General features: G+C 47.1%; 1 protein-coding gene across 1 annotated transcript in view; it reads right to left on the bottom strand.

Moving 5' to 3' along the window:
• UFL1 (UFM1 specific ligase 1) overlaps nt 1-22,353 on the bottom strand; it is a 199,640-nt gene that overhangs the window by 153,026 nt on the left and 24,261 nt on the right. The window contains exon 6 of the mRNA XM_063917010.1: nt 21,385-21,515. Coding sequence (XP_063773080.1) covers nt 21,385-21,515 — 131 coding nt within the window. The remainder of the gene's footprint in view (nt 1-21,384; nt 21,516-22,353) is intronic.

Here is a 22,353-nt window from a genome sequence, read left to right as displayed (position 1 = left end):
GGGAATAGCGGCTCCGCAGGAGACAGGGCACAAAAGTAAAAGCTTTAGGATCAGGTGGTGTGCACTGGCTCCTCCCCCTATGACCCTCCTCCAAGCCTCAGTTAGGATACTGTGCCCGGACGAGCGTACACAATAAGGAAGGATTTTGAATCCCGGGTAAGACTCATACCAGCCACACCAATCACACTGTACAACCTGTGATCTGAACCCAGTTAACAGCATGATAACAGCGGAGCCTCTGAAAAGATGGCTCACAACAATAATAACCCGATTTTTGTAACAATAACTATGTACAAGTATTGCAGACAATCCGCACTTGGGATGGGCGCCCAGCATCCCCTACGGACTACGAGAAATAGAATTATCGGTAAGTAAATTCTTATTTTCTCTGACGTCCTAGTGGATGCTGGGACTCCGTCAGGACCATGGGGATTATACCAAAGCTCCCAAACGGGCGGGAGAGTGCGGATGACTCTGCAGCACCGAATGAGAGAACTCCAGGTCCTCCTCAGCCAGGGTATCAAATTTGTAGAATTTTGCAAACGTGTTTGCTCCTGACCAAGTAGCAGCTCGGCAAAGTTGTAAAGCCGAGACCCCTCGGGCAGCCGCCCAAGATGAGCCCACCTTCCTTGTGGAGTGGGCATTTACATATTTTGGCTGTGGCAGGCCTGCCACAGAATGTGCAAGCTGAATTGTACTACACATCCAACTAGCAATCGTCTGCTTAGAAGCAAGAGCACCCAGTTTGTTGGGTGCATACAGGATAACAGCAAGTCAGTTTTCCTGACTCCAGCCGTCCTGGAAACCTATATTTTCAGGGCCCTGACAACATCTAGCAACTTGGAGTCCTCCAAGTCCCTAATAGCCGCAGGTACCACAATAAACTGGTTCAGTTGAAACACTGACACCACCTTAGGGAGAAACTGGGGACGAGTCCGCAGCTCTGCCCTGTCCGAATGGACAATCAGATATGGGCTTTTGTGAGACAAAGCCACCAATTCTGACACTCGCCTGGCCGAGGCCAGGGCCAACCGCATGGTCACTTTTCATGTGAGATATTTCAAATCCACAGATTTGAGCGGTTTAAAATGTGATTTGAGGAATCCCAGAACTACGTTGAGATCCCACAGTGCCACTGGAGGCACAAAAGGGGGTTGTATATGCAGTACTCCCTTGACAAACTTCTGGACTTCAGGAAGTGAAGCCAATTTTTTCTGGAAGAAAATTGACAGGGCCGAAATTTGAACCTTAATGGACCCCAATTTGAGGCCCATAGACACTCCTGTTTGCAGGAAATGCAGGAATCGACCGAGTTGAAATTTCTTCGTGGGGCCTTCCTGGCCTCACACCACGCAACATATTTTCGCCACATGTGGTGATAATGTTGTGCGGTCACCTCCTTCCTGGCTTTGACCAGGGTAGGAATGACCTCCTCCGGAATGCCTTTTTCCCTTAGGATCCGGCGTTCCACCGCCATGCCGTCAAACGCAGCCGTGCCTGAGGGTCTCTTGACCTGGCGCAATACCTGTCCAGTTTTTTGTTCAGGCGGAACGCCATCATGTCACCTTTGGTCTTTCCCAACGGTTCACAATCATGTGGAAGACTTCCCGATGAAGTCCCCACTCTCCTGGGTGGAGGTCGTGCCTGCTGAGGAAGTCTGCTTCCCAGTTTGTCCACTCCCGGAATGAACACTGCTGACAGTGCTATCCCATGATTTTCCGCCCAGCGAAGAATCTTTGCAGTTTCTGCCATTTCCCTCCTGCTTCTTGTGCCGCCCTGTCTGTTTACGTGGGCGACTGCCGTGATGTTGTCCCACTGGATCAATACCGGCTGACCTTGAAGCAGAGGTCTTGCTAAGCTTAGAGCATTGTTTTATGTGGAGAGAAGTCTCCAGACTTGATCACACTCCCTGGAAATTTTTTTCCCTGTGTGACTGCTCCCCAGCCTCTCCGGCTGGCATCCGTGGTCACCAGGACCCAGTCCTGAATGCCGAATCTGCGGCCTTTTAGTAGATGAGCACTCTGCAGCCACCGCAGAAGAAACACCCTTGTCCTTGGAGACAGGGTTATCCGCTGATGCATCTGAAGATGCGATCCGGACCATTTTCCCAGCAGATCCCACTGAAAAGTTCTTGCGTGAAATCTGCCGAATGGAATCGCTTCGTAAGAAGCCACCATTTTTCCCAGGACCCTTGTGCAATGATGCACTGACACTTTTCCTGGTTTTAGGAGGTTCCTGACTAGCTCGGATAACTCCCTTGCTTTCTTCTCCGGGAGAAACACCCTTTTCTGGACTGTGTCCAGAATCATCCCTAGGAACAGCAAATTGTCGTCGGAAACAGCTGCGGTTTTGGAATATTTAGAATCCACCCATGCTGTCGTAGAACTACTTGAGATAGTGCTACTCCGACCTCCAACTGTTCTCTGGACCTTGCCCTTATCAGGATATCGTCCATTTTCTTTGAAGAAGAATCATCATTTCGGCCATTACCTTGGTAAAGACCCGGGGTGCCGTGGACAATCCAACCGGCATCGTCTGAAACTGATAGTGACAGTTCTGTACCACGAACCTGAGGTACCCTTGGTGAGAAGGGCAAATTGGGACATGGAGGAAGCATCCCTGATGTCCCGGGACACCATATAGTCCCCTTCTTCCTGGTTCGCTATCACTGCTCTGAGTGACTCCATCTTGATTTGAACCTTTGTATGTAAGTGTTCAAATATTTCAGATTTAGAATAGGTCTCACCGAGCCGTCTGGCTTCAGTACCACAATATAGTGTGGAATAATACCCCTTTCCTTGTTGTAGGAGGAGTACTTTGATTATCACCTGCTGGGAATACAGCTTGTGAATTGTTTCCAATACTGCCTCCCTGTCGGAGGGAAACGTTGGTAAAGCAGACTTCAGGAACCTGCGAGGGGGAGACGTCTCGAATTTCCAATCAGTACCCCTGGGATACTACTTGTAGGATCCAGGGGTCCTGTACGGCCCCAGCGTCATGCTGAGGACTTGGCAGAAGCGGTGGAGGGCTTCTGTTCTTGGGAATGGGCTGCCTGCTGCAGTCTTCTTCCCTTTCCTCTATCCCTGAGCAGATATGACTGGCCTTTTGCCCGCTTGCCCTTATGGGGACGAAAGGACTGAGGCTGAAAAGACGGTGTCTTTTTCTGCTTAGATGTGACTTAGGGTAAAAAAGGTGGATTTTCCAGCTGTTGCCGTGGCCACCAGGTCCGATGGACCGACCCCAAATAACTCCTCCCCTTTATACGGCAATACTTCCATGTGCCGTTTGGAATCTGCATCACCTGACCACTGTCGTGTCCATAAACATCTTCTGGCAGATATGGACATCGCACTTACTCTTGATGCCAGAGTGCAAATATCTCTCTGTGCTCTATAGTCTATAAAATACTGTCCCTGTCAAGGGTATCAATATTTTCAGTCAGGGAATCCGACCAAGCCACCCCAGCGCTGCACATCCAGGCTGAGGCGATAGCTGGTCGCAGTATAACACCAGTATGTGTGTATATACTTTTTAGGATATTTTCCAGCCTCCTATCAGCTGGCTCCTTGAGGGCGGCCGTATCTGGAGACGGCAACGCCACTTGTTTTGATAAGCGTGTGAGCGTCTTATCCACCCTAAGGGGTGTTTCCCAACGCGCCCTAACTTCTGGCGGGAAAGGGTATACCGCCAATAATTTTCTATCGGGGGAAACCCACGCATCATCACACACTTCATTTAATTTATCTGATTCAGGAAAAACTACATGTAGTTTTTTCACACCAACATAATACCCTTTTTTGTGGTACTTGTAGTATCAGAAATATGTAACACCTCCTTCATTGCCCTTAACATGTAACGTGTGGCCCTAAAGGAAAATACGTTTGTTTCTTCACCGTCGACACTGGAGTCAGTGTCCGTGTCTGTGTCTATGTCGACCGACTGAGGTAAATGGGCGTTTTAAAGCCCCTGACGGTGTTTGAGACGCCTGGACAGGTACTAATTTGTTTGCCGGCCGTCTCATGTCGTCAACCGACCTTGAAGCGTGTTGACATTATCACGTAATTCCTTAAATAAGCCATCCATTCCGGTGTCGACTCCCTAGAGAGTGACATCACCATTACAGGCAATTGCTCCGCCTCCTCACCAACATCGTCCTCATACATGTCGACACACACATACCGACACACAGCACACACACAGGGAATGCTCTGATAGAGGACAGGACCCCACTAGCCCTTTGGGGAGACAGAGGGAGAGTTTGCCAGCACACACCAAAACGCTATAATTATACAGGGACAACCTTTATATAAGTGTTTTCCCTTTTAGCATCTTAATATATAATCATATCGCCAAATAAGTGCCCCCCCTCTCTGTTTTAACCCTGTTTCTGTAGTGCAGTGCAGGGGAGAGCCTGGGAGCCTTCCCACCAGCAGTTCTGTGAGGGAAAATGGCGCTGTGTGCTGAGGAGATAGGCCCCGCCCCCTATTCCGGCGGGCTCTTCTCCCGGTTTTTCTGAGACCTGGCAGGGGTGAAATACATCCATATAGCCTCAGGGACTATATGTGATGTATTCTTTTTAGCCAGAAAGGTATTAACATTGCTGCCCAGGGCGCCCCACCCAGCGCCCTGCACCCTCAGTGACCGCCGGTGTGAAGTGTGCCTGAGCGCAATGGCGCACAGCTGCAGTGCTGTGCGCTACCTCATGAAGACTGAAAAGCCTTCAGCCGCCGGTTTCTGGACCTCTTCTTACTTCGGCATCTGCAAGGGGGTCGGCGGCGCGGCTCCGGTGACCCATCCAGGCTGTACCTGTGATCGTCCCTCTGGAGCTAGTGTCCAGTAGCCTAAGAAGCAAATCCATCCTGCACGCAGGTGAGTTCACTTCTTCTCCCCTAGGTCCCTCGTTGCAGTGAGCCTGTTGCCAGCAGGACTCACTGAAAATAATAAAACTATCAAAACTTTTACTCTAAGCAGCTCTTTATGAGAGCCACCTAGATTGCACCCTGCTCGGACGGGCACAAAAACCTAACTGAGGCTTGGAGGAGGGTCATAGGGGGAGGAGCCAGTGCACACCACCTGATCCTAAAGCTTTTACTTTTGTGCCCTGTCTCCTGCGGAGCCGCTATTCCCCCATGGTCCTGACGGAGTCCCAGCATCCACTAGGACGTCAGAGAAAAATTATTACTTAAGGTGTGTAATATATATCTATCTATTTATGGCCGAAAAATGCAGTTCACATGGCCAGCCTATGTGAAACCTGAACCAAAATTCCCACTAACACCCCTGCGCCTCCGGTGGAGTAGAGATGTAGGGCAGGAATGTTCTGGAATTACAAACTGGAAGAAGCAGGAAGCATGGTTAAAATGGCCCCCATGCCATGCTTACACTGATATCACAGGACAGGTTACCATTGCTACAGTGTTAATATAGGCTCAATAGCCTATTATACAGTGATAATCACAGGCAGGCCACAATACATGCTCTAGTGTTAATATAGGCTCAATAGTCTATTACACAGTGAAAATCACAGGCAGTTTACAATACATGCCTCCAGTATTAATATAGGCTCAATAGCCTATTATACATTAACTCTGCCTGCTGTTTATATAGGTATGGCAGCCCTTTACATTCCCTTGTAGCCGCGCTGTAATCAGCCAGATTCCCCCCCCCCCCTTCCCCCTGTACTCCCTGTTGTGTCTCAGCGGGGAGCGCCGGGAAGTCTTTGCAGGGAGGCGAGGGACACTGCTTGCCGAGCAGCGGAGGTCGGCTGGCCGGAGCGGCGCGTAGCGGCTTCCGGCGTCGCTAGCCGAGCTGCGGCGGTTCTCCCCCTCTCAGCGCTGGCACCAATACAGCACTGACGGTGCGTCTGGGGCGGCCGGACGGTGCTGGGGCGGCCGGACGGAGCGGCTGGGGCGGCCGGACGGAGCGGCTGGGGCGGCCGGCTGTATGAGCGGCGGGACAACACTGACCCCACACAGCGGAGCGGCAGCCTGCGCTGACCGCCCCGTTTCCCCAGCATACCTTGTTGTAGGGAGGCCTGCGACGGGCTTCTAACTGTAAGCTCCGAGCTCTTCCGGTCATGGCTGCGACGGGGCTTCTATTTGTAAGCTCCGTCCAGCTCTTCAGGTCATGGCTGCGACGTTGCTTCTATCTGTAAGCTCCGTCCAGCTGTTGCAGGAGACAGTGGGCTGCCTGTGGCTGTGAGGGTGCTCTTTGTGAGGACCGACACGCCATGCGCTGTCCGTGCAGCGGCACTATCCCGGACCCATGTTTTTCCAGAAACTGGGAAGGGATGTGCTAAGTGAAAAAAGTAAAATTATTAAAATCTTCCACAAAGTGTGGGAACTCCACACAAGCCTTGTTAGTGCTGTGAGCACAGAAAAAACACTGAGGTACTCGGGGATATGGAGGGGTGGAGAGTTCTAAATTTAAATATTCAGTGCCTTTGTTTCTGCTAAGCCGTCCATATCCCAAGAGTACTCCAGTGTCCCTATGGATGAAAAAGAAAGTTGGTCAGTCGACGTTTCGGAGCTTGCGCCCCTTTATCAAGACATATCATACAAGGGACGCAAGCTCCGAAACGTCGACTGACCAACTTTGGAGTGCTGTATTTCTTTGCCCCTCTGAGTGCCTTTAATTGCTTCCCCTTTGGACAACTATTGTTTTGTTGGACTAGGGCACCGGGGCCCGCTGATCTTTACCGCTGAGTGGCGGCTGACATGGGACTGTATGACTGTCTGTCTGTCTGTATATATATATATATATATATATATATATATATATATATATATATATATATATATATATATATATATATATATATATATATATATATATATTTTTTTTTTTTTTACTAAAATCATTTGGGATAGGGTTCAAGTCATGTTCTTCACTTAATTCACTCATAAAGAAGCCCGACAATTTCGGAGCGGTTTTCGGCAAAATAAATAGTCAGTTAAGTGGTTAAAGTAGATGTGTGTGATCTTTCTGGAAATTATATATGTGCAACTCAACCAGTTTTATGGTGCAGAAAAAATAGAAAATAGGATTTTAATACCTACCGGTAAAACCTTTTCTCCTAGTCCGTAGAGGATGCTGGGGTCCACTTCAGTACCATGGGGTATAGACGGTTCCGCAGGAGCCATGGGCACTTTAAGACTTTTCAAAGGGTGTGAACTGGCTTCCTCCCTCTATGCCCCTCCTCCAGACCTCTGTTATAGGAACTGTGCCCAGGGAGACGGACATTTAGAGGAAAGGATTTACTTTTAAAAATAATGGTGAGATACATACCAGCTCACACCTCAACCATGCCGCACAACATGGCATTCAACATACAACAGGCATGAACCATTTGCAGCAACATGCTGAAAACAAATGTAACAACTTGTGTAACGATAATTAACAAACTGCAGGTAAAGTACGCACTGGGTCGGGTGCCCAGCATCCTCTACGGACTAGGAGAAAAGGATTTACCAGTAGGTATTAAAATCCTATTTTCTCAAACGTCCTAGAGGATGCTGGGGTCCACTTCAGTACCATGGGGTTATACCAAAGCTCCAGTACGGGCGGGAGGTGCGGATGACCCTGCAGCACCGATTGACCAAACTTGAGGTCCTCATCGGCCAAAGTGTCAAACTTATAAAATTTAGCAAATGTGTTTGACCCTGACCAAGTAGCCGCTCGGTAAAGTTGTAAAGCCGAGACGCCCCGGGCAGCCGCCCAGGATGAGCCCACTTTCCTAGTAGAATGGGCCTTCACCGACTTCGGTATCGGCAATCCTGCCGTAGAATGAGCGTGCTGAATCGTACCTCTGATCCAGCGCGCAATAGTCTGCTTAGAAGCAGGACACCCAATCTTGTTGGGAGCATACAGGATAAACAGAGCCTCTGTTTTCCGTATCCGAGCAGTTCTTGCGACATAAATCTTCAAAGCTCTAACTGCATCTAGAGACTTTGACTCAGAGAAAGTGTCAGTAGCTACTGGCACCACAATAGGTTGGTTTATGTGGAAAGATGAAACCACCTTTGGAAGAAAATGTTGGCGAGATCTCAACTCTGCCCTATCTTCATGGAAGATCAGGTAAGGGCCCTTATGAGACAAGGCACCCAACTCAGACACCCGCCTTGTGGATGCCAATGCCAAAAGCATCACCACTTTCCAAGTGAGAAACTTCAATTCTATCTCCTGCAGAGGTTCAAACCAATCTGACTGAAGGAACTGCAACACCACATTAAGGTCCCATGGTGCCACTGTAGGCACAAACAGAGGCTGGATGTGCAGAACCCCTTTCACGAACGTCTGAACTTCTGGAAAGGTGGCCAATTGTTTTTGAAAGAAAACTGATAAGGCCGAAATCTGGACCTTGATTGACCCCAATCTAAGGCCCGCATCCACACCAGCCTGGAGAAAATAGAGAAAACATCCCAATTCAAACTCTTCCGTAGGAGCTTTCTTGATTTTCTCCAAATACGGTGGTAATGTTTAGACGTTACTCCTTTCCTGGCCTGAATAAGAGTGGGGATGACTTCCTTGGAAATACCCTTTCGGGCTAGGATCCGGCGCTCAACAGCCATGCCGTCAAACGTAGCCGCGGTAAGTCTTGATACACACACGGTCCCTGCTGTAGTAGGTCAGCTCGAGGAGGAAGAGGCCGAGGATCTTCTATGAGCAACTCCTGAAGATCTGGATACCAAGCCCTCCTTGGCCAGTCTGGGGCAAAGAAGACTGCTCGAACTCTTGTTCTTATTATTATTTAGAGAACTTTTGGAATCAGTGGAAGTGGAGGGAAAACATATACCGACCGAAACACCCAATGGGTCACCAGTGCATCCACTGCTATTGCTTGAGGGTCTCTCGACCAGGAACAATCTCTCTGAAGCTTCTTGTTTAGACGAGATGCCAATATGTCTACTTGAGGAACTCCCCAAAGACTTGTCACCTCTGCGAAGACTTCTTGGTGGAGGCCCCACTATCCTGGATGGAGATCGTGTCCGCTGAGGAAGTCTGCTTCCCAGTTGTCCACTCCCGGAATGAAAATTGCTGACAGAGCTCTTACATGTCTTTCTGCCCAGAGGAGAATCCTTGCCACCTCTGCCATTGCCGCTCTGCTTTTCCTTCCGCCTTGCCTGTTTATGTACGCGACTGCTGTTACATTGGGGGTAATTCTGAGTTGATCGCAGCAGGAACTTTGTTAGCAGTTGGGCAAAACCATGTGCACTGCAGGGGAGGCAGATGTAACATGCGCAGATAGAGTTAGATTTGGGTTGGTTATTTTGTTTCTGTGCAGGGTAAATACTGGCTGCTTTATTTTTACACTGCAATTTAGATTGCAGATTGAACACACCCCACCCAAATCTAACTCTCTCTGCACATGTTATATCTGCCTCCCCTGCAGTGCACATGGTTTTGCCCAACTTCTAACAAAGTTAGCAGTACAGTCGGACCCCCATTGTCCGACTGTATCTGCACGGGATGATCTTGAAGATGTACCGCTTGTAGAAGGCCGTTGTAAATGGCTCTCAATTCCAGAATGTTTATGTGAAGGCAGGCTTCCTGACTTGACCATTTTCCTTGGAAGCTCCCCAGCCTCGGAGACTTGCATCCGTGGTTACCAGGACCCAGTCCTGAATCCCGAACCTGCGTCCCTCTAGTAGGAGAGAACTGTGTAGCCACCACAGGAGCGAAATCCTGGCTTTGGAGGACAGGATTATCTTCCGGTGTATGTGTAGGTGGGATCCGGACCACTTGTCCAACAGGTCCCACTGGAATACTCTGGCATGAAATCGGCCAAACTGTATGGCCTCGTAGGCCACTACCATTTTCCCCAACAACCGAATGCATTGATGGATTGACACGCTTGTTAGTTTTAATATTTGTTTGACCATTTTCTGGATTTCCAGAGCCTATTCCACTGGAAGAAATACTCTCTGTACTTCTGTGTCCAGAATCATCCCTAAAAAGGACTTGGGAAAATTCATGATCCAACCGTGTTGTTGGAGTATTGACAGGGAGAGTGCGATGTTCCGCACCAACTGTTCCCTGGATCTCGCTTTTATCAGGAGATCGTCCAGATAAGGAATTATATTGACTCCTTTTTGACGAAGGAGGACCATCATCTCTGCCATCACCTTGGTGAATACCCTGGTGCCGTGGAGAGTCCGAACGGCAACGTCTGGAACTGGTAATGGCAATCCTGTACTGCGAATCTCAGATAAGCTTGGTGAGGAGAATAAATGGGAACATGCAAGTAAGCATCCTTTATGTCTACTGACACCATGAAGTCCCCCTCCTCCAGACTGGAAATCACTACCCTCAGGGATTCCATCTTGAACTTGAACCTTTTCAGGTAGAGATTTAGATTTTTCAGGTTTAAAATCGGTCTGACCGAGCCATCCGGCTTTGGAACTACGAAGAGGCTTGAATAAAAACCCTCTCCTCTTTGTGACAAAGGTACCAGGATAATGACCTGATCCTGACATAGTTTTTGAATTGCCGTTGTTACTGCCTCTCTTTCTGGAAGAAAAGCTGGCAAGGTTGATTTGAAAAATCGGCATGGGGGGACGTCTTGAAACTCCAGTCTGTACCCTTGGGACACTATTTGTAAGACCCATGGGTCCAGGCCAGATTGAATCCAAATTCGACTGAAGAGTTTCAGACGTGCTCCCACCCGAGCGGACTCCCGCAAGGGAGCCCCAGCGTCATGCTGTAGATTTGGCAGAAGTAGGGGTTGACTTCTGCTCCTGGGATCCTGGAGACGCTGCAGATTTCTTTCCTTTTCCCCTTCCCCTACCTGCAAAGAAGGGGGAACCTTTGGCCTTTTTGTATTTGTTGGGCCGAAAGGACTGCATGTGAGAGTGATGTGTCTTTTTCGCCGGTGCAGGAGCATAGGGCAAGAATGTCGACTTACCTGCGGTAGCCGCAGAGATTAATGCATCCAGCCCATCACCAAACAAGGCCTCACCTTTATACGGGAGAGCCTCCATATTTCTTTTGGAATCTGCATCAGCATTCCACTGGCGAATCCACAACGCCCTCCGAGCCGATACTGCCATGGTAGCGGCTGTTGAACCCAAGAGTCCAATATCCTTCATAGCTTCCAGCATGTATGCTGCAGCGTCTTTGATATTACCTAATGTTAGGAGTATCTCATCTCTATCAATCGTGTCAATTTCAGATGACAAGTTATCAGACCATTTTTCAATAGCACGACTCACCCATGCGCAAGCAATGGTGGGTCTGAGCAGCGTATCATTGGCCACATAAATAGATTTTAACGTGGTCTCCATTTTGCGGTCTGCCGGCTCCTTTAGTGAAGCCGTCCCAGGTGCAGGGAGAATCACCTTTTTTGTCAACCTTGACAGTGCAATGTCTAACACCAGGGGTCACTCCCATCTTTTCCTGTCCTCTAAAGGAAAGGGATAAGCAATTTGAATCCTTTTGGGAATACGAAATTTCTTTTCAGGATTCACCCACACTCCCTCAAAAAGAGTATTGAGCTCGTGGGAAGGAGGGAACGTTACCTTACATTTCTTTTCCTTATAGAAATAAGCCTTCTCCTGAGGAACAGCAGGGGCTTCCGTAACATCTAAAACCTCCTTTATAGCAACAATCATATATTGTATGTTTTTTGCCAATTTAGGATCTACCTCCCTGGAATCACTATCGTCGACAAGAATCAGAGTCCGTGTCGGTATCAGCATGTACAAGGTTTGCAAACGGTCATTTATGTGACCCAGAGGGGTCGCCTGCGGATGAGACAGCAGAACCCTGAAAAATCACATCTTCAACTGATTTTCTGCAGCTTTCTGCATGAGACTCACACTTATCTAATCTCCTACTGATATGATTCACACTACAGGTTGAGTATCCCATATCCAAATATTCCGAAATACGGAATATTCCGAAATACAGAATTTTTTGAGTGAGCGTGAGAGAGTGAAACCTTTGTTTTTTGATGGCTCAATGTACACAAACTTTGTTTAATACACAAAGTTATTAAAAATATTGTATTAAATGACCTTCAGGCTGTGTGTATATGGTGTATGTGAAACAAATGAATTATGTGAATGTACACACACTTTGTTTAATGCACAAAGTTATAAAAAATATTAGCTAAAATTACCTTCAGGCTGTGTGTATAAGGTATATATGAAACATAAATGTATTCTGTGCTTAGACTTGGGTCCCATCACCATGATTCTCATTATGGTATGCAATTATTCCAAAATACAGAAAAATCTCATATCCAAAATACCTCTGGTCCCAAGCATTTTGGATAAGGGATACTCAACCTGTATCACGTATTTTTTTCACCCATGCAGGCTCATGGTGTGCCGGCAGCGCCACCACATTACAACTCTGTGTCCCTAAAATGGCTCACTCAGGGGAAGAACTCCCTGCCTCAGACATGACACACAAACCACAGACACTCCGGGACTTATAGGGGACAGACCCACAGTAAAATCTGTCAGAAGAACACAGATAGGAGCAGCCAGTTCACAAACCCAGCGCCAGTAACACAATGCTTGTGAAACATAAAATGCCCACTGACATACAGCGCTTTTTTATATGTAATACACAATGTAAAGCACCAAATTCACTGTGCCCCCCCCCTTTTTTTGCACCCCGATACTTGTATTCAGAAGTGGAGGAGGACCAGCGTTGTCTCTGCAGCCCGAGGAGAGAGAGAAAATGGCACTGAGCAGTGTGCTGGCTGACTGAGGAGGAAGCTCCGCCCCCGCAATGGCACGTTTCTCCTCAGCGATTTTCTCAAAAATATTTATACTGGCGGGGGTAGGGCTGTGCCATGGCATCTTATGCCCCCTTTCTGCCAGTTTAATCAGGTTTCATGCTGCCCCCTGCAGTGCCTGTGCATGAGTGGGCAACATGGCACGCTGCACTCCCGCCAGCCGCGCGGTACCTTTAGCCGTCACCTTGACTGAAGATCTATCTTTTTACACTCACCTGTCTTCTGGCTCTGCAAGGGGAGTGACGGCGTGCTGTGGGAGTGAGCATCTAGGCGCAGCTAGCGTTCAGTACCCTTCAGGAGCTAATGGTGTCCTGTCAGCCAGAAGCAGAGCCATGAAACTCTTTAGGAAGTTGGTTCCTACTTCTGCCCCCTCAGTCCCACGAAGCAGGGAGACTGTTGCCAGCAGTTCTCCCTGAAAATAAAAAACCTAACATATGTCTTTTCAGAGAAACTCAGTAGAGCTCCCCTGGAGTGCATCCAGTCTGCCTGGGCACATTTCTAAAACGGAGGTCTGGAGGAGGGGCATAGAGGGAGGAGCCAGTTCACAACCTTTGAAAAGTCTTAAAGTGCCCATGGCTCCTGCGGAACCGTCTATACCCCATGGTACTGAAGTGGACCCCAGCATCCTCTAGGACGTATGAGAAATTAACATAAAAATAAAATACCTTACCATCAGGCGCTAACTAATCACAGGGTAATTCCTCACTCCATAACAAAAATACAAGAAGGTTTTTACCAGTCACAGCACACAGGTTTTTCTCAGAGACACCATAGTATTTCCTTTTCCCAGGATGACCTGCCATCATTGATGGGACAATGAATTCTGAATTATACTAGAATATTCTAAAGGAAAATATATACAGGTTGAGTATCCCATATCCAAATATTCCGAAATACGGAATATTCCGAAATAGACTTTTTTGAGTGAGAGTGAAATAGTGAAACCTTTGTTTTTTGATGGCTCAATGTACACAAACTTTGTTTATTACACAAAGTTATTAAAAATATTGTATTAAATGACCTTCAGGCTGTGTGTATAAAGTGTATATGTAACATAAATGAATTGTGTGAATGTAGACACACTTTGTTTACTGCACAAAGTTAAATAAAATATTGGCTAAAATTACCTACAGGCTGTGTGTATAAGGTGTATATGAAACATAAATGCATTCTGTGCTTAGATTTAGGTCCCATCACCATGATATCTCATTATGGTATGCAATTATTCCAAAATACGGAAAAATACCATATCCAAAATACCTCTGGTCCCAAGCATTTTGGATAAGGGAGACTCAACCTGTATAGCACCGAACCAACGGACTTGTGTGATCACTGCTGTCATCTACCCCAGGAGATTGTAACGGTTTCCCTGACATATATATATATATATATAATAGGAATTTACTTACCGATAATTCTATTTCTCGTAGTCCGTAGTGGATGCTGGGAACTCCGTAAGGACCATGGGGAATAGCGGCTCCGCAGGAGACTGGGCACAAAAGAAAAGCTTTAGGACTACCTGGTGTGCACTGGCTCCTCCCCCTATGACCCTCCTCCAAGCCTCAGTTAGGATACTGTGCCCGGACGAGCGTACACAATAAGGAAGGATTTTGAATCCCGGGTAAGACTCATACCAGCCACACCAATCACACCGTACAACTTGTGATATGAACCTAGTTAACAGCATGATAACAGAGGAGCCTCTGGATAGATGGCTCACAACAACAATAACCCGATTTGTTAACAATAACTATGTACAAGTATTGCAGATAATCCGCACTTGGGATGGGCGCCCAGCATCCACTACGGACTACGAGAAATAGAATTATCGGTAAGTAAATTCTTATTTTCTCTGACGTCCTAGTGGATGCTGGGAACTCCGTAAGGACCATGGGGATTATACCAAAGCTCCCAAACGGGCGGGAGAGTGCGGATGACTCTGCAGCACCGAGTGAGAAAACTCCAGGTCCTCCTCAGCCAGAGTGTCAAATTTGTAAAATTTCACAAAAGTATTTGACCCTGACCAAGTAGCAGCTCGGCAAAGTTGTAAAGCCGAGACCCCTCGGGCAGCCGCCCAAGATGAGCCCACCTTCCTTGTGGAGTGGGCTTTTACAGATTTTGGCTGTGGCAGGCCTGCCACAGAATGCGCAAGCTGAATTGTACTACAAATCCAGCGAGCAATAGTCTGCTTAGAAGCAGGAGCACCCAGCTTGTTGGGTGCGTACAGGATAAATAGCGAGTCAGATTTTCTGACTCCAGCCGTCCTGGAAACATATATTTTCAGGGCCCTGACAACGTCCAGCAACTTGGAGTCCTCCAAGTCCTTAGTAGCCGCAGGTACCACAATAGGCTGGTTCAGATGAAACGCTGAAACCACCTTTGGGAGAAATTGAGGACGAGTCCTCAATTCTGCCCTGTCCGTATGAAAAAATCAGGTAAGGGCTTTTACAGGATAAAGCCGCCAATTCTGACACACGCCTGGCTGAAGCCAGGGCCAACAGCATGACCACTTTCCATGTGAGATATTTTAAATCCACAGTGTTGAGTGGTTCAAACCAATGTGATTTTAGGAAACCCAAAACATTCAGATCCCAGGGTGCCACTGGAGGCACAAAAGGAGGCTGTATATGTAGCACTCCCTTAACAAACGTCTGGACTTCAGGCACTGAAGCCAGTTCTCTCTGAAAGAAAATCGACAGGGCCGAAATCTGGACCTTAATGGATCCTAATTTTAGGCCCATAGACACTCCTGCTTGCAGGAAATGCAGGAATCGACCCAGTTGAAATTCCTCCATCGGGGCCTTTTTGGCCTCGCACCACGCAACATATTTCCGCCAGATGCGGTGATAATGCTTTGCGGTTACATCCTTTCTGGCTTTTATCAAAGTAGGGATGACTTCGTCTGGAATGCCTTTTTCCTTTAAGATCCGGCGTTCAACCGCCATGCCGTCAAACGCAGCCGCGGTAAGTCTTGGAACAGACAGGGTCCCTGCTGGAGCAGGTCCCTTCTCAGAGGTAGAGGCCACGGGTCCTCTGTGAGCATTTCTTGAAGTTCCGGGTACCAAGTCCTTCTTGGCCAATCCGGAGCCACGAGAATAGTTCTTACTCCTCCCCGCCGTATAATCCTCAGCACCTTGGGTATGAGAGGCAGAGGAGAGAACACATACACTGACTGGTACACCCACGGTGTTACCAGAGCGTCCACCGCTATTGCTTGAGGGTCCCTTGACCTGGCGCAATACCTGTCCAGTTTTTTGTTGAGGCGGGATGCCATCATGTCCACCTTTGGTTTTTCCCAACGGTTTACAATCATGTGGAAGACTTCCGGGTGAAGTCCCCACTCTCCTGGGTGGAGGTTGTGCCTGCTGAGGAAGTCTGCTTCCCAGTTGTCCACTCCCGGAATGAACACTGCTGACAGTGCTATCACATGATTTTCCGCCCAGCGAAGAATCCTTGCAGCTTCTGCCATTGCCCTCCTGCTTCTTGTGCCGCCCTGTCTGTTTACGTGGGCGACTGCCGTGATGTTGTCCGACTGGATCAGCACCGGCTGACCTTGAAGCAGAGGTCTTGCTTGGCTCAGAGCATTGTAAATGGCTCTTAACTCCAGGATATTTATGTGAAGTGATGTCTCCAGGCTTGACCACAAGCCCTGGAAGTTTCTTCCCTGTGTGACTGCTCCCCAGCCTCGCAGGCTGGCATCCGTGGTCACCAGGACCCAGTCCTGAATGCCGAATCTGCGGCCCTCTAGAAGATGAGCACTCTGCAACCACCACAGGAGAGACACCCTTGTCCTTGGGGACAGGGTTATCCGCCGATGCATCTGAAGATGCGATCCGGACCATTTGTCCAGCAGGTCCCACTGGAATGTTCTTGCGTGGAATCTGCCGAATGGGATTGCTTCGTAGGAAGCCACCATTTTTCCCAGGACCCTTGTGCATTGATGCACTGATACTTGGCCTGGTTTTAGGAGGTTTCTGACTAGCTCGGATAACTCTCTGGCTTTCTCTTCCGGGAGAAACACCTTTTTCTGGACTGTGTCCAGGATCATCCCTAGGAATAGAAGACGTGACGTCGGGATCAGCTGCGATTTTGGGATATTGAGAATCCAACCGTGCTGCCGCAGCACTACTTGAGATAGTGCTACTCAGACTACCAACTGTTCCTCGGATCTTGCCCTTATCAGGAGATCGTCCAAGTAAGGGATAATTAAAACTCCTTTCCTTCGAAGGAGTATCATCATTTCGGCCATTACTCTGGTAAAGACCCGGGGCGCCGTGGACAATCCAAACGGCAGCGTCTGAAACGGATAGTGGCAGTTCTGTACCACAAACCTGAGGTACCCTTGGTGAGAAGGGTAAATTGGGACATGGAGGTAAGCATCCTTGATGTCCAGAGACACCATATAATCCCCTTCTTCCAGGTTCGCGATCACCGCTCTGAGTGACTCCATCTTGAATTTGAACCTCTGTATGTAAGTGTTCAAAGATTTTAGATTTAAAATAGGTCTCACCGAGCCATCCGGCTTCGGTACCACAAACAGCGTGGAATAATACCCCTTTCCCTGTTGCAGGAGGGGTACCTTGATTATCACCTGCTGAGAATACAGCTTGTGAATGGCTTCCAATACCGCCTCCCTGTCGGAGGGAGACGTCGGTAAGGCAGACTTTAGGAAACGGCGGGGGGGGGGGGGAGACGTCTCGAATTCCAATTTGTACCCCTGAGATACCACCTGAAGGATCCAGGGGTCCACTAGTGAGTGAGCCCACTGCGCGCTGAAATTCTTGAGACGGGCCCCCACCGTGTCTGAGTCCGCTTGTAGAGCCCCAGCGTCATGCTGAGGACTTGGCAGAAGCGGGAGAGGGCTTCTGTTCCTGGGAACTGGCTATTTGCTGCAGCCTTTTTCCTCTCCCTCTGCCATGGGGCAGAAATGAGGAGCCTTTTGCCCGCTTGCCCTTATGGGGCCGAAAGGACTGCGCCTGATAATACGGCGTCTTCTTATGTTGAGAGGCTACCTGGGGTAAAAATGTGGATTTCCCAGCAGTTGCCGTGGACACTAGGTCCGATAGACCTACCCCAAATAACTCCTCCCCTTTATAAGGCAATACTTCAATATGCCTTTTGGAATCAGCATCACCTGACCACTGCCGCGTCCATAACCCTCTTCTGGCAGATATGGACAGCGCACTTACTCTTGATGCCAGTCGGCAAATATCCCTCTGTGCATCACGCATATATAAAAATGCATCTTTTAAATGCTCTATAGTCAGTAATATACTGTCCCTATCCAGGGTATCAATATTTTCAGTCAGGGAATCCGACCAAGCCACCTCAGCACTGCACATCCAGGCTGAGGCGATTGCTGGTCGCAGTATAACACCAGTGTGAGTGTATATACATTTTAGGATATTCTCCTGCTTTCTGTCAGCAGGTTCCTTAAGGGCGGCCGTATCAGGAGACGGTAGTGCCACCTGTTTAGACAATCGTGTGCGCGCTTTATCCACCCTAGGGGGTGTTTCCCAACGTGCCCTATCCTCTGGCGGGAAGGGGTATGATGCCAATAACCTTTTAGGAATTATCAGTTTTTTATCGGGAGAAACCCACGCTTCATCACACACTTCATTTAATTCCTCAGAAGCAGGAAAAACTACAGGTAGTTTTTTCTCACCAAACATAATACCCTTTTTAGTGATACTTGTACTATCAGAAATGTGTAAAACATTTTTCATTGCCTCAATCATGTAACGTGTGGCCCTACTGGAAGTCACATTCGTCTCTTCATCGTCGATACTGGATTCAGTATCCGTGTCGGCGTCTGCATCTGCCATCTGAGGTAGCGGGCGTTTTAGAGCCCCTGATGGTCTTTGAGACGCCTGGACAGGCACAAGCTGAGTAGCCGGCGGTCTCATGTCATCAACCGTCTTTTGTAAAGAGCTGACACTTTCACGTAAATCCTTCCATAAGCCCATCCACTCAGGTGTCGACTCCCTAGGGGGTGACATCTCCATTATAGGCAATTGCTCCGCCTCCACATCATTTTCCTCCTCATACATGTCGACACAGTCGTACCGACACACAGCACACACACAGGGAATGCTCTGATAAGAGGACAGGACCCCACTAGCCCTTTGGGGAGACAGAGGGAGAGTATGCCAGCACACACCAGAGCGCTATATATATGTTGGGATAACACTATACAGAGTGTTTTTCCCCTTATAGCTGCTGTTTATATTATACTGCGCCTAATTAGTGCCCCCCTCCCCCCCCTCTTGTTTTACCCTTTTCTGTAGTGCAGGACTGCAGGGGAGAGTCAGGGAGACGTCCTTCCAGCGGAGCTGTGAGGGAAAATGGCGCCAGTGTGCTGAGGAGATAGGCTCCGCCCCCTTCTCGGCGGACTTTTCTCCCGCTTTTTTCAGGAATCTGGCAGGGATTAATATACATCCATATAGCCCTGGGGGTTATATGTGATGTATTTTAGCCAGCCAAGGTGTTCATATTGCTGCTCAGGGCGCCCCCCCCCAGCGCCCTGCACCCATCAATGACCGGAGCGTGTGGTGTGCATGAGGAGCAATGGCGCACAGCTGCAGTGCTGTGCGCTACCTTGGTGAAGACTGATGTCTTCTGCCGCCGATTTTCCGGACTTCTTCTTGCTTCTGGCTCTGTAAGAGGGCCGGCGGCGCGGCTCTGGGACCGGACTCCGAGGCTGGGCCTGTGTTCGGTCCCTCTGGAGCTAATGGTGTCCAGTAGCCTAAGAAGCCCAAGCTGGCTGCAAGCAGGCAGGTTCGCTTCTTCTCCCCTTAGTCCCTCGATGCAGTGAGCCTGTTGCCAGCAGGTCTCACTGAAAATAAAAAACCTAAAACTAACTTTTCCTAAGAAGCTCAGGAGAGCCCCCTAGATTGCACCCAGCTCGGTCGGGCACAAAAATCTAACTGAGGCTTGGAGGAGGGTCATAGGGGGAGGAGCCAGTGCACACCAGGTAGTCCTAAAGCTTTTCTTTTGTGCCCAGTCTCCTGCGGAGCCGCTATTCCCCATGGTCCTTACGGAGTTCCCAGCATCCACTAGGACGTCAGAGAAATATATATATATATATATATATATATATATATATATATATATATATATATATATATATATATATATATATATATATATATATATATACACACACACATATATATATATATATATATATACACACACACACACACACACACACACCTATATATATATATATATATTATGCACTGGACTTTGTGAGAGGTGGCAGTATTGAAGCACTCAAACCACATGATTTGAGGCCAACTAAAATCTTTTATCTATCCAGTGGTGTACAAAACACCTATTATATGGGTCTGTTTTAATTTTATAGACCTACTTCACCAATATTTGACTGTTTTTATAAATAATAGTCAAAGGAATTGTCTCTCTGGTTTCAATCTATGAGTCCATTAGGCGTTTTTTGATCTCACTATTATGGATACCGTCTGGAGTTATTAGTTTCAGACTTATGTTGATCTAATACCCCTGAAGAAGTCCTAAGGGACGAAACGCGTTGGGTTCTACATCTGATTAAAACCTGCTTGGTATATATTTGAATAGGGTACTGTAATTGAGCCAAAACTTGATTGGTGTATATCGAAATCTGTTGATGTTGTATCCATCCTGTATGACAACAATGTTATTTGAAAAGATGAAGTAGAGACATACATTGTATTTTAAGAATACATTTTAAACTATATTGATTGTCTGCAATAAGTCACTAGCGCCCTCAGATTCTGTATGTATTTATCATTTGTGAATCCTTGCTGACGAGGGATTCTTCTAGAGGTGCTGCTTTTTCATATCCCGAGCGCAACTTGATACCATTCTTGTGTGTGTATATATATATATATATATATATATATATATATATATATATATATATATATATATATACATATACACACACACACACACACACACACATACATACATATATGCACACACATACATACATACATATATACACACACATATACATATATCAGTACATCTGTCCATGAGCTGCGTCTCAAGAGAATGTGGGTCATGCAGCAAGATGTTCAGGACTAATCAGCAATTACCAGAGACGTCTACATGCAGTTATTGCCGCACGGGGGGAGGGGGGGGGGGGGGTTATATCAGATACTGAAAGTAAAGGTTCACATACTTTTGACACTCACAGATATGTGATATTGGATCATTTTCCTCAATAAAAAGTGAGCATAACTCATATTTTTGTCTCATTTGTTTGATTTGGTTCGCTTTAACTACTGTACTTTTTGGGCAAAGTTCACCAGAAATAGAGAAAGTTCTGAAGGGTTCACAAACTTTCCAGCACCACTGTATGGAAAACATGACCTTTAGGAGGTACTTGAGAACGGAAGGTGAAAACCCCTTAGGTACATGCATGTGTTTTTTGACAAGATGTAAACAGAAAAAAAAAAAAAGACCCAAAACAGATGCAATAAAATATATATATATATATATATATATATATATATATATATATATATATATATATATATATATATATATATATAAACACTATAGCTACCATTATTGTAAATTATGTATTCTGGGAAGTCTTCATATATAATTTTTTAAAAATACTAAAAACTAACCTTGTGATTGCCGTGAAAAGACCACGAATTCGCGCTTTGTGACGAGCCACAAATGTCTCAGTATATATCACACCCCTGTTGTTTTGATCAATCTTCCCTTGAATAATATTTCCAAGTCTCAGGGTCAGCGACTGTGGTTAAAAAGAAAAGAATGAAGAAACATATAAATGTGCACTTGCAGCTATTGCTGAACAGCATTTGGTTAAATAAGCACCATGAAAGATGTAGTCCAGTAACAAATGGAGTGATCAGTTACCCATTCCTGACATTGCTGCTGTGCTTCATATATGACAGACATAATATATGATCTATTCACATTGGGGGTAATTCCAAGTTGATCGCAGCAGGATTTTTGGTAGCAATTGGGCAAAACCATGTGCACTGCAGGGGAGGCAGATAGAACATGTGTAGAGAGAGTTAGATTTGGGTGGGGTGTGTTCAATCTGCAATCTAATTTGCTGTGCACAAATAAAGCAGCCAGTATTTTCCCTGCACAGAAATAAAATAACCCACCCAAATCTAACTCTCTACACATGTTATATCTGCCTCCCCCACATTGTTTAATGCACAAATTTATTAAAAATATTGACTAAAATGACCTTCAGGCTGTGTCTAGAAGGTGTATATGAAACAAATGCATTCTGTGCTTAGACTTGGGTCCCATCGCCATGATATTTCATTATGGTATGCAATTATTCCAAAATACGGAAAAATCCGATTTCGCTCCTGTGGTGGCTACACAGTTCTCTCCTACTAGAGGGACGCAGGTTCGGGATTCAGGACTGGGTCCTGGTAACCACGGATGCAAGTCTCCGAGGCTGGGGAGCTTCCAAGGAAAATGGTCAAGTCAGGAAGCCTGCCTTCACATAAACATTCTGGAATTGAGAGCCATTTACAACGGCCTTCTACAAGCGGTACATCTTCAAGATCATCCCGTGCAGATACAGTCGGACAATGGGGGCAAAACCA

Source organism: Pseudophryne corroboree, chromosome 4 (assembly GCF_028390025.1).
Source record: "Pseudophryne corroboree isolate aPseCor3 chromosome 4, aPseCor3.hap2, whole genome shotgun sequence".
In the NCBI taxonomy this organism is placed as follows: domain Eukaryota; kingdom Metazoa; phylum Chordata; class Amphibia; order Anura; family Myobatrachidae; genus Pseudophryne; species Pseudophryne corroboree.
This window is presented reverse-complemented; position numbering and strand designations above follow the sequence as displayed.